Here is a 19,511-nt window from a genome sequence, read left to right as displayed (position 1 = left end):
AAGAGGAGCCAACACTGCAGTGGACGATGCTTTGGTATGTCATTTGTGCTTTGTTGTTGGATAGCTGCCACAAGCGTCTTGGCACAGTTTGATTTAGTGTACTACTCGATGACAAGCGTATTGTAGTCGTATGGGTTTTTCTTTTTTCTTAGATACTCGTGGTGGTGGATGCAGCAATGGAGCTTTTCGACGACCACAGTCGGTGGTGCAGCCCTGCGTGGAGAAGGTGGTCTTGCTTTTGACGGTAGCCCGACGAGACGGACGCAGGCAATGGCCACATGCTATCGTCGACGCAGCGTGGTCGCAGCGATGACGCGACCTACGCACGCCGTCACGGATGAGCTGTGCTTCGAGGCAAACCACTCGCGATGAAGCACCTACCGAGACGTCGATTCGCTCTCTGGTTGCACCTGCTGGGCACGTGGCAGAGGGCGATGCGGTTGAGAAAACGCGCAAGTCTTCCATGGCAATCGCGGGGGCGCGCGACGAGGCACACGACGACTCGGTCTCAGCATGCACACCAGCTTCATTACGAGCAGCGGGTGGCAATGACATGGTCGATGCCGAGCGGGACGAACCGTGTGGTTCCAGCGGCGTCCATCCGCCGGCAGCTACAGTTGATGTTGATGTTGGTGGTAACACCTCGGCGCACGATACAGCCAGCGACATTGGGACAAAATCAAGGGACAAAACGTGCGGCTCTGTCGGGACGGGCGCATCAAACACGCGAAAGCGGAACGATGCCGCATCCGACGACGTTGGCATCGGAGGCGCCGAGATAAACCACTTTTCGGTTAAAAAGGTTGCAGGTTTCTGGACGGTAGTTGGGATCGCCAACAAGTCGTTTGTCCCGGGAGATGCGATCATCGCATCCTCGATCTTGCATTCGGTCGTCGTACTGTCTGACATGTTGTGCTCGAGCGGCAAAACGTTGCATTCGGGTGCATCGCGGGATACATCACGGCTGACAGGGACACGGGCGGTCCAAGCTGCCTCGTTCGTCTCGGCGGTGCATGGAGGTGCGTTGACCCTGCCCTCGGACGTCGCGGCAATGACTTGCTTGGTCGGAGTCGATGGCGGCGCCTTAGCAGCGTTACTATCGAGGAGCTTCTCGAGCTCGTGCTTGTATCGACTCAAGATCGTCGCGAGGTCGGCCAAGTTGGCGTCCCACGATTCCTTGGCGCTCGTCGGTAGCTGCGGACGCGGGTGCGGCATCGGGAGAGGCCTCGGTGGCAGCGAGCGAGGGATGTCCAGACCACGCCGCTCGTGTAGCCATGAGGCTTCAAGGTCTGTTTCGGACGCCTCGAGGATCTTGGTCGACGACCGAACGCTGGCTCCCAGTTCGCGTCTATATACGCAATGTCGTTAGAAGATGCTTGCTGTGCGCCGCTGTACAAGGCATGGAGCGTCCGAGATTCGGGCAATGCATGGCCCAGCGACTTGACCCGCGCGTGAAGAAGCGACCGCTGACTATCAATAAGACGACGCCTCCGTCTGCAATCTGTTGCACCTGTGTCTTGAGCGTCGACAAGGGACTTTGTGGAGGGCGGATGTAGGAGGATGCTGCCGTCGATGGGCGCGGCGGTCGTGCTGACAATGGAGTTGGTGCTAGCAACGGAGCAGGCTCGGACGTCGGTGCCATAATGGACGTCGGGCTGGCAGCGACTGTGTTGGGATGTAGCTCGTAGCGCGCACCAGGCTCAACATAGGACACTTTTGCCGCTTGACTGGGGTCCTCTGTTGCCAAGGGCGTCTTGGCAGCATCCATTTCACGGGCAAAGGCCTTGAGCAGCTCGGCGGCCGATGGCTCCCGCCTAGCGCAGCGTGAGAGCTCGCTATGCAGTGCGCTCTGGCATACGGAGGCTCCTTGGCCGGGCGTGGCTGGCTGGCTCGATGTGTTGGCTTGCGCTTACTTTTCGTAGCTCGGTCGCCGTCCCGTAGGGCGTCCTGCCACTGCGTCGTTGGTCGAAGCATCGCTGGGATCTTTGCGCTGCTGCGATTGGTGCAAAGGCTTGGCGCATATCGTCTCAGATTGGTTGATTCATACGGAATGAGGATTGGCTGTAAACAAGGTCTCAGGCGCAGCGGATTGGTCCAATGCACTCTCCAAGATGATTGGTTAAAAAGCGCATTGCACCGGCACACGATTGGCTCGTATAAGAACCTCTCACAATGCATACATCAATACGTACAGTTTTATTCGACCAATCACGGACGAGCCAATCAGATCTGGCCGGAACGAGTGGCCGCCAACAGCGCACGTTTTGGCGCCGGCCAATCGAGTGATCAGTTTGGAAATTGCGCCCTGAAGAGTAGAAGCAGGAATAGTAGCATTAGAGATGTGCCCAAGGACGACAAAATGTACCACCTCTCTGATTACTCCGTGAGGATACACATTCCATAGAAACTCTAATTTTTTGCTGAGGGACACTATTAGCATCAACTGCATGCACATACGATAGATGTAGAGTACTTCTCGTGAAAGCCTGGGAACCTAGAGATGACAAACTGTACCACCTCTCTGATTACTCCGTGAGGATACACATTCCATAGAAACTCTAATTTTTTGCTGAGGGTTCCCAGTATTGCATTGCTTTCTTCTTTCTTTCATAAAACGAATTCAAGAAACAGTATTGACTTTCCATCACCGTGTCACCTGCCACTCTTGTCCATACCCGCAGACATTTCCGACCTGCTTCGGGGGGGGCCCTACTACCAATCGCATCCGTTGTCGATGCACTCCGTCGAATCCTTTTCATTCCCTGCGTCGTCACAGCCCGCGCTACAGCCCACCTCGCCATGTCATCTTGCGACGACTGTTGGCTCCTCATGGATTGGCACCCCGCAAGCGACATGATACAGCATCCTAGCTACCGTTTGTACCATATGGCGTTCAAGCGCTCCTTCTCACGCGGCGAGACGTACTCGTCCGCAGCCACCGCATCCTCACTTTCTTGTCCGTCGCTCACTTCTAGAATCGCGTTGTGCCCTCGAGCTCTGCGGGACCTTGCAGAATGGCGCTCGCAGTGACAGCAACAACGTCGTCCAAGGATTGCAGTGACACCACTACGTTGATGGAAACGTCGTATCTCGCTGCTCGTACACACCCGGAGGCTCGTCCTCCTACATGTACAAGCTCACACCGTCGACCTCGGACCCCGACGCACCCGTGGCGAGCACCCATGTCCGAGACGGATCGCGCCGAGAAAGCATGGTACAGTAGATGCTCTCCATTGTTTGGTCGTTCGTCATCGTCGTCGCGATGTTGTTGTCTGGTCGTTGTTTGTAAGTCGTTCTACTGAGATAGATAGATCCTAGTACGCAGATAAATATGACGTTTATTCGCGTTAATCAACACAGCAGTGCTGGGTCAGAGCCGAACCCGGAGTAGTACGAACTGACTGTACGCTCAATCGAGGAAGATTGCCGCATCCGTGCACAAAAGTAGAAATCGACAGTGTCGTGCGTGGGGATGTCGGGGCAAGCATCACCGCTCGCCTCCTTGAACACGGTCCACTGCGCCTCGTTCTGCGCGATGGCAGTGAGTTCTTATAGATCTTTGCTGGTCCGGAGACGCTTCTCGACTGACGGGACGGTGACGAGATCGGCGTCGAGCACACGTCGTCAATAGGCCTTCCGCATCAAGTCGCTCGTCGTTATATCTAAAAAAAGTTATAGAAGCTAAAAATACGAGTGAAACATCCGTCCGTGAAGGGCCACAGTTGCTTCGTTTCCTCGACATATCTCTCTCTCTATGGGCGGGGGCGCGAGCAAGGGCGGCGAGGGCAAGTCGCCGCAGGCCAAGGTGGCCCCCAAGATGACGGGCCGCGGCGTGCCGGCGCCGCTTGTCGCTGCCAACACGCAGTGGAAGATGGTGCCCCAACCCAATATCAACCGCATGAAGAGCGCGGGTCGTCTCTCGATCGCCGACGACGAGCTCACGCAAATGCTGCACGATCCCGTCGGCCAAAAGCACATTGGGAATTACGCGAAAAAGATTCTGACAAGCGAGACGTTCTACTGCTGGGTCGAGTGCATGGAGTTCATCGAGGCGCCGTCCAGCGGGTACCAGCGGTCGGTCGCCAAGCACATTTATAAAAAGTACATCAAGCATGGCGCGGCCATGGCGCTCGGTGGCCTCGCATCCGACATGGTCGCGCAGTACGACGTACGCACCTCTCTTTTTTTGAAGAAAAAAAGAGATGACAATATTGTCCGCACTAGGAACTGATCAAAGTCATTGACGCGGACCCGAGCCAAATCACAAAGGACTTTTTCGCACCAATCCAGAAAATGTGCTTTGACGACATGTGCAAGAACACGTACCATCGCTTCAAGAGCTCGCCCGAGTACGACCTGTACAAGCTCGAGCTCAAGGACACGTACAATAAAGTGACGGTCGACGACTTCGACTACCTCGAGCTGCTCGGCTCGGGTGGCTTTGGCCGTGTCGTGCACGCCCGGAAAAAGTCCACCGGCAAGCATTACGGTATGCATCGATCGAGTTGGATGGACACGTTGTCTTACTATATATGGTGGTGTGACTAGCGATGAAGATTCAGCTCAAGAACGGGCTCCTCCACGAACACCAAGACCAGCTCGACCAAATCACGTCCGAGAAGGACATTCTCCAAATGTGCAACCACCCGTACATCCTCGACATGCACTACAGTTTCCAGACCAGTGCCCACGCCATCATTGTGACCGAGCTCGTGCGCGGTGGCGACCTCAACGAACTCATGAAGGGGTCGAAGCGAGGGTACCTCCCCGAAGGCCGCGTGCGCCTCTACGCGGCGGAAATCGCGCTCGCACTCAACCATTTGCACGAACTCGGCTTGATTTACCGCGATCTCAAGCCGTGCAACGTGCTTCTGGGCGAAGATGGACACATTGTCCTTGCCGACATGGGGCTTGCGACAGGCCTCGAGGAAATCCGGGACAAGAAGCACCGCGACGACGCAGACCGCGAGGCCGCCAAAGCCACGGGCGGTGCGGGCTTGAGCCGCGTCGAGTCGCACGTGACGCTGCCAGAAGACGACCATAATCCGCACGGCGTTGTGCAGCTCTCGGGGCAGACGCAAACCGTGCCCAAGTCGTTTGCGCGGCCGCCGGACGCCAAGAACACGCGCCGAAAGACCACGGTCGGGACGAAGGGCTACATGGCGCCCGAGCTCATCTCTGGGAAGCTCCTTCGGCGGGAGGAGCGGCCAGGGTACAATTTCACCATCGACTATTGGTCGCTCGGCGTGACCATCTACGAGCTCATTTGCGGCTACCAGCCGTTCAACCTCTACAACGTCCTGGGCGACGGGTTCCTTGCCGAAATCGCCCAAGAAGTCGAAGTCGCCAAGCTCAGCCCCCGCTCGCAGTACCGCGCCGAGCTCGAGCGCATGGCGGCCGGCGTCGACTACCCCGACCAGGTACGTTTATTCTGTGCCGATGGCAACAAAATAATGTATCTCGACGGAGCTAGGTCTCGGCCAATGCGCGGGACTTTATCAACCGGCTCCTTGAAGTCAACGCGGTGAATCGCATGGGGTGCACGTCCCGCGGCTTCCTCGATATCATGGAGCACCCGTTCTTCCACGGCTTGGACTGGGAGCGTCTCATGGTCAAGCACGTGCAACCCGAGTTTACGCCCAACGTCAAGCCGCTTACGGACCGTAAGACGTACTCGAACTTTTGGAACATGATGGCGCACTTTGACGCGCGCGACAAGCATTTCATTCGACGTACGTCTCCACTTGATAGATTGATACACACGAGATCTGTGTGTAGACGACTGGTACCAAGACCCGCCCCCCGAGAAGCAAAAGGCGTTCGAGAAGTGGGACTTTATCTCGCCCCATACGCTCAAGGCCGAGCTCGGTATCGCGGCCGAAATGGACGAAAGCAACCGGCCGTACAAGATTCTCCAGCTCACGGGCGAGACGTCCGGGTGAAGCGGCCACGTGTAGTTAGAGACAAAAGAAAACCTGTGTGCTGTCGAGTGAAGAAGGGTCCCTGTACTGTCGTGTGTTTCATGTGTCTTCTGGATACGTCCTGTAGGCATAGAAGAGATCGGGTGCTGTCGCTCAAAAAGCTGGCTCATCACAAGACTTATTTTATCAAAGATACAAAATTGCTCAACATGTAAGACTACAACCACAGGCAAGTAGAGTAGACGAGTGTTTTCGCACGGTGGCATCCTTGAAAGCCGCCCAGCGCGGTGAGCCAATTTGACCTCTGCTACCTACGTTGTCCAGGCCGAACGATGATAAAAATGAAACATTCGAAACGGCACGGTGGCATGGTCGCGCTCAGCGTCCGCGCAATTCCGGTGCTTGTGCGCGCCATCCACTTTCTCGACTTTGTCGCCCGAAGGCTCACCCCAACCCGACCGAAAACGTCGACAGCCCAACGCCGATAGCTTCTTGCCCTATCCCTACCGATACCCCGACCCCTATCGCGTCGCCGCACATCAGCACACTAGCGATGCATTATAGGACTCGGAATGCAACACGCTACAGTATTCCCCCACAATGCTATCTCGCATCTACAAACACACGTGCTGGCTACGTTGTACAAGATTGTGTGTGTGTGTTTTGAGTGGTTAAAAAGCCTATTTTTTGCCCTTTTTACCGCCCTTTTTCTTCTTTTTGCTGGTTTCCGCGAGCTTTTTCTTTTCGTCGAGAAGAATTTTGTGTGCGCGGTACGCGGCTTGGATCTTGCGCGAGGCAAAGGTCTGCTTCTTGGCTTCTTCGCGCTTGAGAACTTCGAGTTCCTTGAGCCGCCGCTTTTCGTTTTCTTTGTTTTTTTGGAGCTCAACCTCCTCGACCCAGCGCTTCTGGAGCCCCTCGAGCTTGGCGGCATTTGCATTGCGCTCGCTGGTGAGCTTGGCGAGCTCGGCCTGCTTGGCGGCCATGTCCCGCTCGTACTTTTCATTCCAGTGGGTGAAGTCCTTGTGGAGGCTCTCGTGCTTGGCCTTTAGAAACCCGACCGTTTCGACATGCACCCGCGCCTCCGAGTCGCATTCGCGCGTGACCGCTTCAATCTTGGCCTTCTCTTCCGTGATGAGCTGCTGGTACAAGCGAGCCGTCGACGCCGTCTTGGCTTTGGCTTCGCTGCGCGCATACCGAATGTCGATCTGTGTCTTGGATTTGACCTACGCATGCGAGGTCATTGCATCGTTGTTCAATATTGGCCACTTTGAAAAACAGAGTTTATGAAATACATGAAAAATACAAATATAGAGGCCATTGGCAGCATGCTAACGTGGTGGGTACCTGCAGAAGCTGCTCTTTCAAGAGTGCAATGGCGCTTTTTTGATCGGCGATTTCCCGCGTGTGCTCGACTTTTTCCCGCGCGAGCTCCTGCGTGAGGCGCTTGACCTCTTCCGTGGCCTTCTTCTCCGTCTCGATGAGGTCCGCCGCCTTCTCGGCCGCGTGTTTGCCTTCGGTGACGTACGTCACGAGCGACTCGTAGCCGCAGCCGCGGAGCTCCCGCGTCGTCTCGGTGAGTAAATCGATAAGTGCTTGGCGCTCGTACTGAATCTTCATCAAATTGCCCCCGAAATTGGGATTGTCCTATGGACAATAGTGTCCATCAACTGCTACATTAGCAACCCCTACCTTGAGGTTGCGACACAAACTCCGCGTGGACTCGCGCAGCGCGCGGCTGACTTCTTGAATGTCGCGCTGGGTTTCTTTAAACTTGGATTTGTTGGCGAGGCCCTAGCAACATCCATTCAGATTGTCTTCTTGTACATAGTAGAAGACGATAGATACCTTGAGGACGCTTCGCTGGGAAATGAGGCTCTCGTACTTGGCTTCGAGGCGTCGCTGCTCTTGGATAATGCGCGAGATCTCGTCGCCAACGACTTGCGAGAGCTCTTCGCGGTGCTGCAGAATGTCAGGCGTGATGCTGCCAAGGAACGAGAGCTTCTCGATCGTCTCTTCAAGGATCGCACACGCCCGCGTGGCCTCGACCGGCGACAGGCGGTGGGCCGCTTTCATCACCGCAACTGAAACCGGTGACCGCGTCTGAAACTCCTCGTGCTACCGTATTGCTAGCAGTCGGCTAGTGTTTTTGGTCCGAAAGTGGACGCTGCATATACATCCCATTCCCAGTGCAAATGCAAATGCACATTCATGCAGTTGTTGGATGACCTGCGACGTTGTCTCGTTCAAAGCAAACAAAACTCTAGATAGATAGATCGATCGATCGATCGATAGATAGATAGATAGTGCATTCGGGTCAATCTTTACCGACTAGACGCAAAACACTGTTTTAGGTCGTATACTACTTGTTGGCTTGGTCCCACCATTTCCTGTAGATCAGATCCACGACGTAGTTGAAAATCCGACAGAGTTGTGGACGAGAACGACCAAACGTACTCATCATGTCGTAGTACGTCGTTGGAAACTTTAAACTTGACCGATACAGAACGAGCATACGGCTTATCGCGGTTCTTCCGATACCACCGCAGCAGCAAGAGGTGCATCGGCTTCATCTGCGCGCGAAATCAAAGTGATGTCCCCGGATAAGTCATTCATTATCCGGATAATCCGCTGGCAGGGTAAATGATCTGAGGAATGGCAACAGTACGACACGATTTGCAAAATCTCTCTATTAGCTGAATCGTTGGGCTGAATCCATGGGCTGAATCGTTGGTTTTTGTGGCCGGTCGCTTGGCCGAACTTCCACGTGGCAATCAATGTCTCGGCTCCGATAGCTGCACCGATGCTACCAGCTCCTTATGCTTGCTCTGCATCAGAACTTATTCTGGGGGTTATTCTGGGCGTTAAAAGTCTTGCCAGGACTGCGATGCGGTTGTCAGTCGTGCATGCCGACAGGTCTTTCCTTTTGCTTGATGAAAAGCAGTCGACTGACATGGTCAACCAACGAACTAAAAGTATGTCCTAATTAACGCACTGCCGAGGCGGCCCAAGGTGATCATTTGCAGGGTGATCGCAGAAAAGAAATCGTCGTTGAAGCTGAACACCTTATCCTCTTGGTTGTTGCTTGTGGCGGATCGCAGGGATATCTCCTCGACCTCACACCATGTGTCGCCAGAGATTCTGTCCCAGATGCTATCACCACTTCATGGATTATTTGTCTTGAAAAGACTATGCCACGGTGACGTTGGATGCCATGCCATCGCGCTGTTGGCCGCTGAATCTGCGGTGCCACGTGCTTGGGAGAGCTTTTACATACCAGTCGGCCCACATCTCCGATAGCTCACTTTCCAATCCACCATCAACCCCAACCACCACCACCATGAACATTTACCCGCAGCAGACGTACGAGGTCGACGCCGGCCGGTCGATCGGCCACGCCAACCCGGGCATTGACCGCGCGTGCAAGGAGATCCAGGCGGCGTGCGCCGGCCTTGGCACGAACGAAAACAAACTCAGCACGGTCCTCGGCAACAAGTCGCCCGTCGAGCGCTGCCTCATCCACCTCCGGTACCCGGAGCTCTTCCACAAGTCGCTCCTCTCCGAGATGGCGTCCGAGACGTCGGGCAACTATGGCAAGCTGCTGCAGCTCCTCTCGCAGCCGATCGAGGAGGCCGAGGCCATGATCATCCGGGATGCGACCAAGGGCGCCGGCACGAACGAGAAGCTCTTGATTCCGGTCCTCAGCGGCCGCTCGAACATCGAGCTCAACATCCTCAAGAAGGCGTTCTTCAAGAACTTCCAGACGGACCTCGTCGTCGCCATCAACGATGACCTCAGCGGCGACCTCAAGACGTTCTACCTCGCGGCGCTCAACCAGATGGCGCAGCCGTACAACCCGAGCATCCACACGCCGGCCAAGGCGGCCGAGATCGCCGAGGCCATCTACAAGGCCGGCGAAGGCAAGTGGGGCACGAACGAGTCGGCCTTTGCCAACGCAATTTGCTCGATCCCGCCCCAGTTCCTTGCGGCCGTCGACGCGGCGTATGCGGCCAAGCACAAGCACGGCCTCGTGCATGCAATCCAGAGCGAGTTTGGCGGCAACGCCGAGGACGGCCTCGTGTACCACGTCAACAGCATCTTGCGTCCGATCGAGACCGTCGTCGAGCAGATCGAGAGCACGATGAGCGGCATTGGCACGGACGAGTACGGTCTCTCGGCATCCATCGTGCGCTTTCAGCACCTCCTCCCGCAGGTCAAGCAGGCGTACCAGGCCAAGTACCGCACCACGCTCCGTCAGCGCATCGAAGGCGAGACGAGCGGCGACTACCGTGCGCTCCTCCTCACGATCCTCGACCATGCCATCTAGCTTGTTACTGAATACCTGCATAATATATGGATTTTGAACGTGGACACGGACGTTTTCCGACACACAGAGTAGGCAGTCAAAAATGCGAAATGCTGCGAGTACGCAGCGGAGCGTTGACTCGTGCTCGACTGCCGTGGTGGTCACGAGAGGGTGCTGCCCATGCCTCAAGAGGATTGTGGCGCCAAAGGTCGCGAAACGGTTCGAGGTGTGGTAGCGAGGGAAGACTAGGCTTTTTGCAACAAACGCTTGAGCGAGTCTCTTCGCTCAATTGTCTTGCGTTGGTTGTATAATGGCGCGATTGCAGCAAGTATCCATTTTGACCAAGGCCACACGAGCAAGGGATCGACGCCGGCGGTCGGCGAAACGCGGTGTGTGAAACGGCTCGTAACCTGGTATTTGTATGCCATACAATGTCCAGGATCGGCAAATCTGCAATGTCGCGACGGCTCAGTTTGCCTTTTGCTCGAGCCATGCGAAGTGCGATTTCAATCTGCGCGTTGGCGCTTCTCTCGTGTGCGAGCGCCTCGACGCACGGAGCACTTCGAAGTGAGTCTCTCGTCTCTGTCTACGGCCAGTGCGGTGGTCGAGGGTACGCCGGTGCGACGACCTGTACCTCTGGCAACACGTGCGTCTACATCGCCTCGACCTACTCGCAGTGCCTGCCCACACCGCCGACAAGCACCGAGTTTGCGACGTATGCGCAGTGCGACGGAAGCAACTTCAAGACCAACGGCAAGACGTGTCGGCCCAACGACATGTGCTACAAACTAACGTCGTTGCTCTCGCGATGCTACCCCAAGAAATCCGAGTAGGCCCATACCAAGGTCTTGGAGGAGCCAGAGAAAACTGCAGCCTCCAACACATCCGTGTAGTAGTGGTACGAACGAGATACCGTTCTCTAGTTCAATACAATCCATGTTCAGCATCCCGAGTGGGTCACTTCTGCAACGGGTAAATGCTTGCCATCCCTGCGATGCAGAAAGTCAACACCAGTCAAATAGTCTCTGCATCGCACGATGTTGGCTCTCCGCAGTTGGCTACAATCGACCACGTCTGCCCTCGCTACCAACTACCCCAACTCGACCCGTTTCGCGACCTTTGGCGCCACAATCATCTTGACGCACCGTCCTTGGCAGCTCCCTCGCGTGACCACCACGGCAGTCGAGCGCTCGTCATCTCTCCGCTGCGTACTCGCATAATCTTGACTGCCTACTCTGTGTGTCGGAAAACGTTCGTGTCCACGTCCAAAATCCATATATTATGCAGGTATGCACAGGTTTAACCAGCTAGATAGCATGGTCGAGGATCGTGAGGAGGAGCGCACGGTAGTCGCCGCTCGTTTCGCCTTCGATGCGCTGACGGAGCGTGGTGCGGTACTTGGCCTGGTACGCCTGCTTGACCTGCGGGAGCAGGTGCTGGAAGCGCACGATGGCCGCCGAGAGACGGTACTCGTCCGTGCCGATGCCGCTCATCGTGCTCTCGATCTGCTCGACGATGGTCTCGATCGGATGCAAGATGCTGTTGACGTGGTACACGAGGCCATCCTCGGCGTTGCCGCCAAACTCGCTCTGGATTGCGTGCACGAGGCCGTGCTTGTGCTTGGCCGCATACGCCGCGTCGACGGCCGCAAGGAACTGGGGCGGGATCGAGCAAATCGCGTTGGCAAAGGCCGACTCGTTCGTGCCCCACTTGCCCTCGCCGGCCTTGTAGATGGCCTCGGCGATCTCGGCCGCCTTGGCCGGCGTGTGGATGCTCGGGTTGTACGGCTGCGCCATCTGGTTGAGCACTGCGAGGTAGAACGTCTTGAGGTCGCCGCTGAGGTCATCGTTGACGGCGACGACGAGGTCCGTCTGGAAGTTCTTGAAGAACGCCTTCTTGAGGATGTTGAGCTCGACGTTCGAGCGGCCGCTGAGGACCGGAATCAAGAGCTTCTCGTTCGTGCCGGCGCCCTTGGTCGCATCCCGGATGATCATGGCCTCGGCCTCCTCGATCGGCTGCGAGAGAAGCTGGAGCAGCTTGCCGTAGTTGCCCGACGTCTCGGACGCCATCTCGGAGAGGAGCGACTTGTGGAAGAGCTCCGGGTACCGGAGGTGGATGAGGCAGCGCTCGACGGGCGACTTGTTGCCGAGGACCGTGCTGAGTTTGTTTTCATTCGTGCCGAGGCCGGCGCACGCCGCCTGGATCTCCTTGCACGCGCGGTCGATGCCCGGGTTGGCGTGGCCGATCGACCGGCCGGCGTCGACCTCGTACGTCTGCTGCGGGTAAATGTTCATGGTGGTTGTTGTGGTTGGTGTTGGATTTGAAAATGAGCTATCCGAGATGTGGGCCGACTGCCATGTAAAAGCTCTCCCAAGCACGTGGCACCGCAGATTCAGCGGCCAACGGCGCGATGGCATAGCATCCAACGTCCCGATGGCATAGTCTTTTCAAGACAAATCCATAAAGTGATGATAGCATCTGGGCAGAATCTCATGCGACACATGGTGTGAGGTCGAGGAGATATCCCTGCGATCCGCCACAAGCAACAACGAGGAGGATAAGGTGTCCAACTTCAACGACGACTTCTTTTCTGCGATCACCCTGGGCCGCCTCGGCAGTGCGTTAAGATAAGGACACACGTACCGTTGGTTGGTTGACCATGTCAGTCGACTGCTCTTCATTCAGCGCAAGGAAAGATCTGTCGGCATGCACGACTGACAACAGCATCGCAGTCCTGGCAAGACTTTTAACGCCCAGAATAGCTAGAATAGCCCCCAGAATCATTTCTGACCCAGAGCAAGCAGAAGGAGCTGGTAGCATCGGTGCAGCTATCGGAGCCGAGACATTGATTGCCACGTGGAAGTTCGACCAAGCGACCGGCCACAAAAACCAACGATTCAGCCCATGGATTCAGCCAACGATTCAGCTAATAGAGAGATTTTGCAAATCGTGTCGTACCGTTGCCATTCCTCAGATCGTTTACCCTGCCAGCGGATTATCCGGATAATGAATGACTTATCCGGGGACATCACTTTCATTTGGCGCGCAGATTAACCTCACGCACCTCTTGCTGCTGCGGTGGTATCGGAGGAACCGCGATAAGCCGTATGATCGTTCTGTATCGGTTAGGTTTAAAGTTTCCAACGTCGTACTACGACATGATGAGTACGTTTGGTCCACAACTCTGTCGGATTTTCAACTACCGGTACGTCGTAGATCTGATCTACAGGAAATGGTGGGACCAAGCCAACAAGTAGTATACGACCTAAAACAGTGTTTTGCGTCTAGTCCGTAAAGATTGACCCGAATGCACTATCTATCTATCTATCTATCTATCTATCTATCTATCTATCTATCTATCTATCGATCGATCTATCTATCGATCGATCTACAGTTTTGTTTGCTTTGAACGAGACAACGTCGCAGGTCATCCAACAACTGCATGAATGTGCATTTGCACTGGCAATGGGATGTATATGCAGGGTCCACTTCCGGACCAAAAACACTAGCCGGCTGCTAGCAATACGGTAGCACGAGGAGTTTCAGACGCGGTCGCCGGTTTCAGTTGCGGTGATGAAAGCGGCCCACCGCCTGTCGCCGGTCGAGGCCACGCGGGCGTGTGCGATCCTCGAAGAGACGATCGAGAAGCTCTCGTTTCTTGGCAGCATCACGCCCGACATTCTGCAGCATCGCGAAGAGCTCTCGCAAGTCGTTGGCGACGAGATCTCGCGCATCATCCAAGAGCAGCGACGCCTCGAAGCCAAGTACGAGAGCCTCATTTCCCAGCGAAGCGTCCTCAAGGTATACACTGTCTTCTACTATGTACAAGAAGACAATTTGAATGGATGTCGCTAGGGCCTCGCCAACAAATCCAAGTTTAAAGAAACCCAGCGCGACATTCAAGAAGTCAGCCGCGCGCTGCGCGAGTCCACGCGGAGTTTGTGTCGCAACCTCAAGGTAGTGGTTGCGAATGTAGCAGTTGATGGACAGTATTGTCCATAGGACAATCCCAATTTCGGGGGCAATTTGATGAAGATTCAGTACGAGCGCCAAGCACTCATCGATTTACTCACCGAGACGACGCGGGAGCTCCGCGGCTGCGGCTACGAGTCGCTCGTGACGTACGTCACCGAAGGCAAACACGCGGCCGAGAAGGCGGCGGACCTCATCGAGACGGAGAAGGAGGCCACGGAAGAGGTCAAGCGCCTCACGCAGGAGCTCGCACGGGAAAAAGTCGAGCACACGCGGGAAATCGCCGATCAAAAAAGCGCCATTGCACTCTTGAAAGAGCAGCTTCTGCAGGTACCCACCAACATGTTAGCACGCTGCCAATGGCCTATTTTTGTATTTTTCATGTATTTTTTCATTTCTGATATGTCAAAGTGGTCATCCATATTGAACAACGATGCAATGACCTCGCATGCGTAGGTCAAATCCAAGACACAGATCGACATTCGGTATGCGCGCAGCGAAGCCAAAGCCAAGACGGCGTCGACTGCTCGCTTGTACCAGCAGCTCATCACGGAAGAGAAGGCCAAGATTGAGGCGGTCACGCGCGAGTGTGACTCGGAGGCGCGGGTGCATGTCGAAACGGTCGGGTTTCTAAAGGCCAAGCACGAGAGCCTCCACAAGGACTTCACCCACTGGAATGAAAAGTACGAGCGCGACATGGCCGCCAAGCAGGCCGAGCTCGCCAAGCTCACCAGCGAGCGCAATGCGAATGCCGCCAAGCTCGAGGGGCTCCAGAAGCGCTGGGTCGAGGAGGTTGAGCTCCAAAAAAACAAAGAAAACGAAAAGCGACGGCTCAAGGAACTCGAAGTTCTCAAGCGCGAAGAAGCCAAGAAGCAGACCTTTGCCTCGCGCAAGATCCAAGCCGCGTACCGCGCACACAAAATTCTTCTCGACGAAAAGAAAAAGCTCGCGGAAACCAGCAAAAAGAAGAAAAAGGGCGGTAAAAAGGGCAAAAAATAGGCTTTTTAACCACTCAAAACACACACAAAACTCTTGTACAACGTAGCCAGCACTCGTGTTTGTAGATGCGAGATAGCGTTGTAGGATAATATTGTAGCGCGTTGCATTCCGAGTCCTATAATGCATCGCTAGTGTGCTGATGTGCGGCGACGCGATAGGGGTCGGGGTATCGGTAGGGATAGGGCAAGAAGCCATCGGCGTTGGGCTGTCGACGTTTTCGGTCGGGCCGGGGTGAGCCTTCGGGCGACAAAGTCAAGAAAGTGGATGGCGCGCACAAGCACCAGAATTGCGCGGACGCTGAGCGCGACCATGCCACCGCGCCGTTTCGAATGTTTCATTTTTGATCGTCGTTCGGCCTGAACAACGTAGGTAGCAGTGTGTCAAATTGGCTCACCGCGCTGGGCGGCTTTCAAGGATGCCACCGTGCGAAAATACTTGTCTACTCTACTTGTATGTGGCTTTGTAGTGGACATAGTATTATTGATTATGGACACTAACTAGTCGTTGGTCTCCTACCCTAGTGACGCCAGATCAACCAAGACTTCAGTCCACACGACGGTAGAACCCAAGCTACGATGAAAACGTAAATGATACAAACCGAAAACTGTCCTAATTTTACAACGACCCCGCTTGCCTACGCGGCAGATGTCGGAAGATCGCAGTGTGGCGGGTGATCGAGGAATCGACGTACTTGCACAGATGCATGTACTGCTTGTTGGTTGTTGAAATGAGTCTATTGAGATATGATTGTTATTACCTGTCAACAACTATAAACTCCGAGAAGTGGTGTGCTGAGCCTCTCAGAATCTATGTCGGGGAAAGAAATTGCCTCACGGCCGTCAGTATGTACTGCTTGTTGGTGAACTGAGTTATAATGCTTCTTCACGAACGTGCAAATATGTTGTTCGCTGTATTTGTATTTTGGCCAATCGGACGCGAGATGCTGAAATGGCGGTATGTGATTGGAAGGGGTAACTCACTTGATCATTTTCGGTTTGGACGTCAGCGGCCGAGAGGACCATGAGCCACATGGAGGTAGTAGAAGATGAAGAAGAAGGAAGCGATCGACTGCGTCTCTGACTACATAGGAGAAGCTCCGATTTGCTGCAGCTAATGGTCGACTCGACAACGTGACGCGGCTCGTGGAAGAAGAAAACGTGAATCCCAACTACGACAATGGCGTACGTCGTCTACTATTATTCTAGGTATCTATTTGTATAATATTGGTGGTAGTATGCATTGTACACTGCTGCCTTGAATGGTCGAACGAACGTCGTCAACTACTTGCTGACGAAGAATGTGTCGACGGAATATCGTGTTCTTGTACGTCGACTCTCTTTTTGATTGAATTTTTTGATCCCGAATGAAATTTGACAATCGGTAGGATGGAGATACACCTCTCATTTGCGCGGCGTACTTGAATTATCTCGAAGTTGCACGCCTTCTCTTGGCCGCCAACGCGAATATCAACGCCAGAAACAACGTACGTTGTTGGTACATATCGTACTAAATCGTTTTTTAACAACAAAAAAACGTAGGACAACAAGACCGCGCTCGATCTTGCGGTCGAAAAGAACCGCAATGAAATGGCACAGCTCTTGCGCGACCATATTCAACGCAAGATCAACAATGTACATCAACACATTCGACGTCATCGATCGACGTTCCCATGAGTAGCTTCTCGCAGCCTTGCACGAAAGACGCATCCAAGACGCCATCCAGCTCATCAAGGAGCCCCATACCGACGTGAATCTGCGAGACGGCGTACGTCAACTGCATCGCAAGCAACGTACTAGTACTCATGATCCTATTCTTGTAGTATTTTGTCCCACTGCTGCATTTGGTGGTCGACACGGGTGACATAGAGCTACTGCAAACTCTCTTGGCCAAGCCCCACCTCGATGTGAACGCGACTGACAAGGTACACAACACGCAGCCAGCACACACGAAATAGTATATCGTAGGACGAGCAAACGGCGCTTGCCTGTGCGATGGCCAAGAACGACATTGCTGCGGTTGTTGCCCTTTTGAAAGCCAACGCGCGTGTGGCCTTGATGAGCGAAGAGGTATCCTCGAGCTGCCTCCTCCGTTGTGTTCGCACAGGATACACGTTCTCTAGGGCTTGGCCGTTCAAATGTATGGCTTTGGATAGCTGCTGCTCCAAGCTGCGTCCACCAACAACACAAGCAACGTCGAGAACCTGCTTCGTGCCGGGGTTTGCTCTTCGACCACCAATGAGGTACGACGTTCGCAGATTCTTTTGGAGAACGTTTGACGCAATTTCCGCATCCATAGGACGGAGCCACTGCACTGCTTGTGGCAGCTGTCAACGGCTACGACACCATCACCTCGCTGCTGCTGGCAAAGGACCCCTCCCTCTCTCTGCACAGCGACCATGTATTCCCTGCCTCTATACAAAGCTGGCCTTTCATATCCCATGCTATCTAGCGAGGCAATCTACCGCTGCATCTCGCGGCTGCCCACGGGCACTTGTCCATCGTTGATCAACTGCTCGTTGATTCGACGAACAGTGGTCTCGACTGCACAACAACGTACCCATCTCTCTCCTCCTTTCAAACAACCTATGAATGTATCAACTTGATATAGAACGGCGAGGTGCCCCTTTTTGTGGCGGCCAAAGCGGGTTACGCCGACATTGTCGAGCGCTTGCTCAAATCTGGAGCGTCGCTCGACTACACCATCAAAGTATTCTCTCTTCTTATGCCAACAAGGTCGTCTCATATACTGTTTGTAGGGTGGATGGACGCTGTTGCACGTGGCTGCGGTGCACGGAAACCTCGACGTCATCCGGATCCTCCTCTCAACCGAGCTCAACGTTTTTGCCAAAACGACGGTATCCCATTTTCACGATCGATGGCTCGGGATATGATGCGATTGTGTCATTGACGTAGGCAGGTGAGACACCACTCAAGATCGCAACCGACAAGCAGCGCGCTGACAGCATCGTTCAAGCCTTCAACGATGCGGAGGCTGCCGAGAACCAGCGCTTTCTGGATGCCGCGCGCACTGGTGACGTCGATTGCGTCAACGCGCTTCTCAAAAAAGGCGCCAGTGTCAACACAAAAGATGCAGTGCGTCAACTCCCTCCAGCCTGTGTTGGTTGTAATTGTGACTCATTAGACGGGCTGTTCTGCACTTTCTTGCCGCCGTCGCTGAGAACCAGGTGGAGATTGTGAAGCAGCTCGTGCACGCTCGTGCAACGATCGACGTCAACGATGAAGTGCGTGTCGACCTTCTCTTAGCATCGAATGGCAAACAGGGATCCTTAGGATGGCAATACGCCACTGCTGTTGGCGGCGCGACAAGGCCACGCGGCAGTTGTCGACGTGCCCTTGGAGGCGTTGGCGCCCGAAACCATGGCGGCGACCATCCGCGCATGCTACGCCGAAGCCGTCGACCTTGGCCATACAGAGGTCGCCAACGCCTTCCTTCCACACCTGCAGACGAGCGCACAAGACGCGCCCAAGGTCCGGCAACATCGAGCTCGAATCGAGACTACTTGATCATTTTCTAACTCTACATAGGCCGTGAGCCGAGACGGTCTGCTCGCAGTCTTGCGCATTGCCTTTGCCGGCGCCGATCTGGTGTGTTGCACGCTGGCAGTACCGCCTCCGCAAACACGATCTTTGTAGAATGCGATCAACAAGACGTTGGTGCGGGCCGTGATCGAAGGCCAAGACGACCTTGTCCTCTGCCTCTTGGAGTTGGGCGCAGACGTGTGGACCATGCAGCCGGTACGATTGCCACCTTGGTCAACTGCTTATCCCACTTCTGTACTTAGTGAAGGAGCAAAAGGGGATGACGCTTCTCGCTGTGGCCAACAAGCACGGCCACGACGCTGTCGCACAAGCTCTCTACCCGCACCTCTATCCAGGCGTCGCCGTGGTATTTGATTTTTTCACTTTTGTATCAACATATCAATCTCTCGGGGATAGGCCGCGGCGGACGAGCTTCGCGTCGAATCGGAGATTGCAAATAACACGATGATTGTCGTCAACAAGGGCACGTACCAAGGCAAGTCGGTCGTTTTCAAGGGACCCCAGTTTCCCAACCGTCGCATGATCACCATGATTCGCACCGAAGCCGACGCCATGCAAGAGTAGCTATTGTCCCCACCACCACCAAAAATGTCTCATAACCATCGTGTAGGTTTGCATCGCCGTACCTCCAGCCGTTGCTTGCGATCCTTGACAATGCGTCGTCCCAACCTCATGTATTCACGCCCTCGGTCCGGCTGTTTAGCCCGACCATGATCATGGAGCACATGGACCAAGGCGATTTGCACCAATACCTGC

At 54.8% G+C, this 19,511-nt stretch overlaps 7 protein-coding genes across 7 annotated transcripts; 4 read left to right on the top strand and 3 right to left on the bottom strand.

Annotated features, from left to right (window-relative positions):
- Positions 1-127: 127 nt before the first annotated feature.
- SPRG_13803 (hypothetical protein) lies at positions 128-1,215 on the bottom strand (the record flags this gene model as incomplete). The annotated part of the gene is made up of 3 exons (XM_012352799.1): positions 128-319; positions 579-611; positions 658-1,215. 3 exons carry the CDS (start codon positions 1,213-1,215, stop codon positions 149-151), a joined length of 762 nt encoding a protein of 253 aa, XP_012208189.1. The 3' UTR covers positions 128-148.
- A 2,512-nt stretch (positions 1,216-3,727) lies between these two features.
- On the top strand, positions 3,728-5,942 carry SPRG_13802 (AGC/NDR protein kinase; the record flags this gene model as incomplete). The annotated part of the gene is made up of 5 exons (XM_012352798.1): positions 3,728-4,168; positions 4,225-4,489; positions 4,549-5,420; positions 5,474-5,732; positions 5,779-5,942. Exons 1-5 carry the CDS (start codon positions 3,755-3,757, stop codon positions 5,940-5,942), a joined length of 1,974 nt encoding a protein of 657 aa, XP_012208188.1. The 5' UTR covers positions 3,728-3,754.
- Positions 5,943-6,601: 659 nt separating this feature from the next.
- On the bottom strand, positions 6,602-7,994 carry SPRG_13801 (hypothetical protein; the record flags this gene model as incomplete). Its single annotated transcript, XM_012352797.1, has 4 exons — positions 6,602-7,144; positions 7,266-7,565; positions 7,611-7,712; positions 7,767-7,994. 4 exons carry the CDS (start codon positions 7,992-7,994, stop codon positions 6,602-6,604), a joined length of 1,173 nt encoding a protein of 390 aa, XP_012208187.1.
- Positions 7,995-10,709: 2,715 nt separating this feature from the next.
- On the top strand, positions 10,710-11,168 carry SPRG_13799 (hypothetical protein). The gene has a single exon (XM_012352796.1). It carries the CDS (start codon positions 10,716-10,718, stop codon positions 11,055-11,057), a length of 342 nt encoding a protein of 113 aa, XP_012208186.1. The 5' UTR covers positions 10,710-10,715; the 3' UTR covers positions 11,058-11,168.
- A 363-nt stretch (positions 11,169-11,531) lies between these two features.
- SPRG_13798 (hypothetical protein) lies at positions 11,532-12,518 on the bottom strand (the record flags this gene model as incomplete). The annotated part of the gene is made up of 1 exon (XM_012352795.1): positions 11,532-12,518. One exon carries the CDS (start codon positions 12,516-12,518, stop codon positions 11,532-11,534), a length of 987 nt encoding a protein of 328 aa, XP_012208185.1.
- Positions 12,519-13,234: 716 nt separating this feature from the next.
- Positions 13,235-13,633, top strand: SPRG_13797 (hypothetical protein; the record flags this gene model as incomplete). Its single annotated transcript, XM_012352794.1, has 3 exons — positions 13,235-13,353; positions 13,441-13,477; positions 13,619-13,633. The coding sequence occupies 3 exons, from the start codon at positions 13,235-13,237 to the stop codon at positions 13,631-13,633; spliced, it is 171 nt and encodes a 56-aa protein (XP_012208184.1).
- Positions 13,634-13,771: 138 nt separating this feature from the next.
- On the top strand, positions 13,772-15,237 carry SPRG_13796 (hypothetical protein). Its single transcript, XM_012352793.1, has 4 exons — positions 13,772-14,025; positions 14,080-14,181; positions 14,227-14,526; positions 14,653-15,237. The coding sequence occupies exons 1-4, from the start codon at positions 13,798-13,800 to the stop codon at positions 15,193-15,195; spliced, it is 1,173 nt and encodes a 390-aa protein (XP_012208183.1). The 5' UTR covers positions 13,772-13,797; the 3' UTR covers positions 15,196-15,237.
- The last annotated feature ends 4,274 nt before the right edge of the window (positions 15,238-19,511 follow it).

This window comes from Saprolegnia parasitica (genome assembly GCF_000151545.1).
Source record: "Saprolegnia parasitica CBS 223.65 unplaced genomic scaffold supercont2.107, whole genome shotgun sequence".
NCBI lineage: Eukaryota > Oomycota > Saprolegniomycetes > Saprolegniales > Saprolegniaceae > Saprolegnia > Saprolegnia parasitica.
This window is presented reverse-complemented; position numbering and strand designations above follow the sequence as displayed.

Excerpts from the sequence above, each read along its gene's own strand:
- SPRG_13799 (XM_012352796.1), top strand. The coding sequence starts at position 10,716 with ATGCGAAGTGCGATTTCAATCTGCGCGTTGGCGCTTCTCTCGTGTGCG.
- SPRG_13796 (XM_012352793.1), top strand. The coding sequence starts at position 13,798 with ATGAAAGCGGCCCACCGCCTGTCGCCGGTCGAGGCCACGCGGGCGTGT. Across the intron at positions 14,026-14,079 it reads CCCAGCGAAGCGTCCTCAAG|GGCCTCGCCAACAAATCCAA; the intron begins GTATACACTGTC and ends GGATGTCGCTAG. Across the intron at positions 14,182-14,226 it reads GTTTGTGTCGCAACCTCAAG|GACAATCCCAATTTCGGGGG; the intron begins GTAGTGGTTGCG and ends TATTGTCCATAG.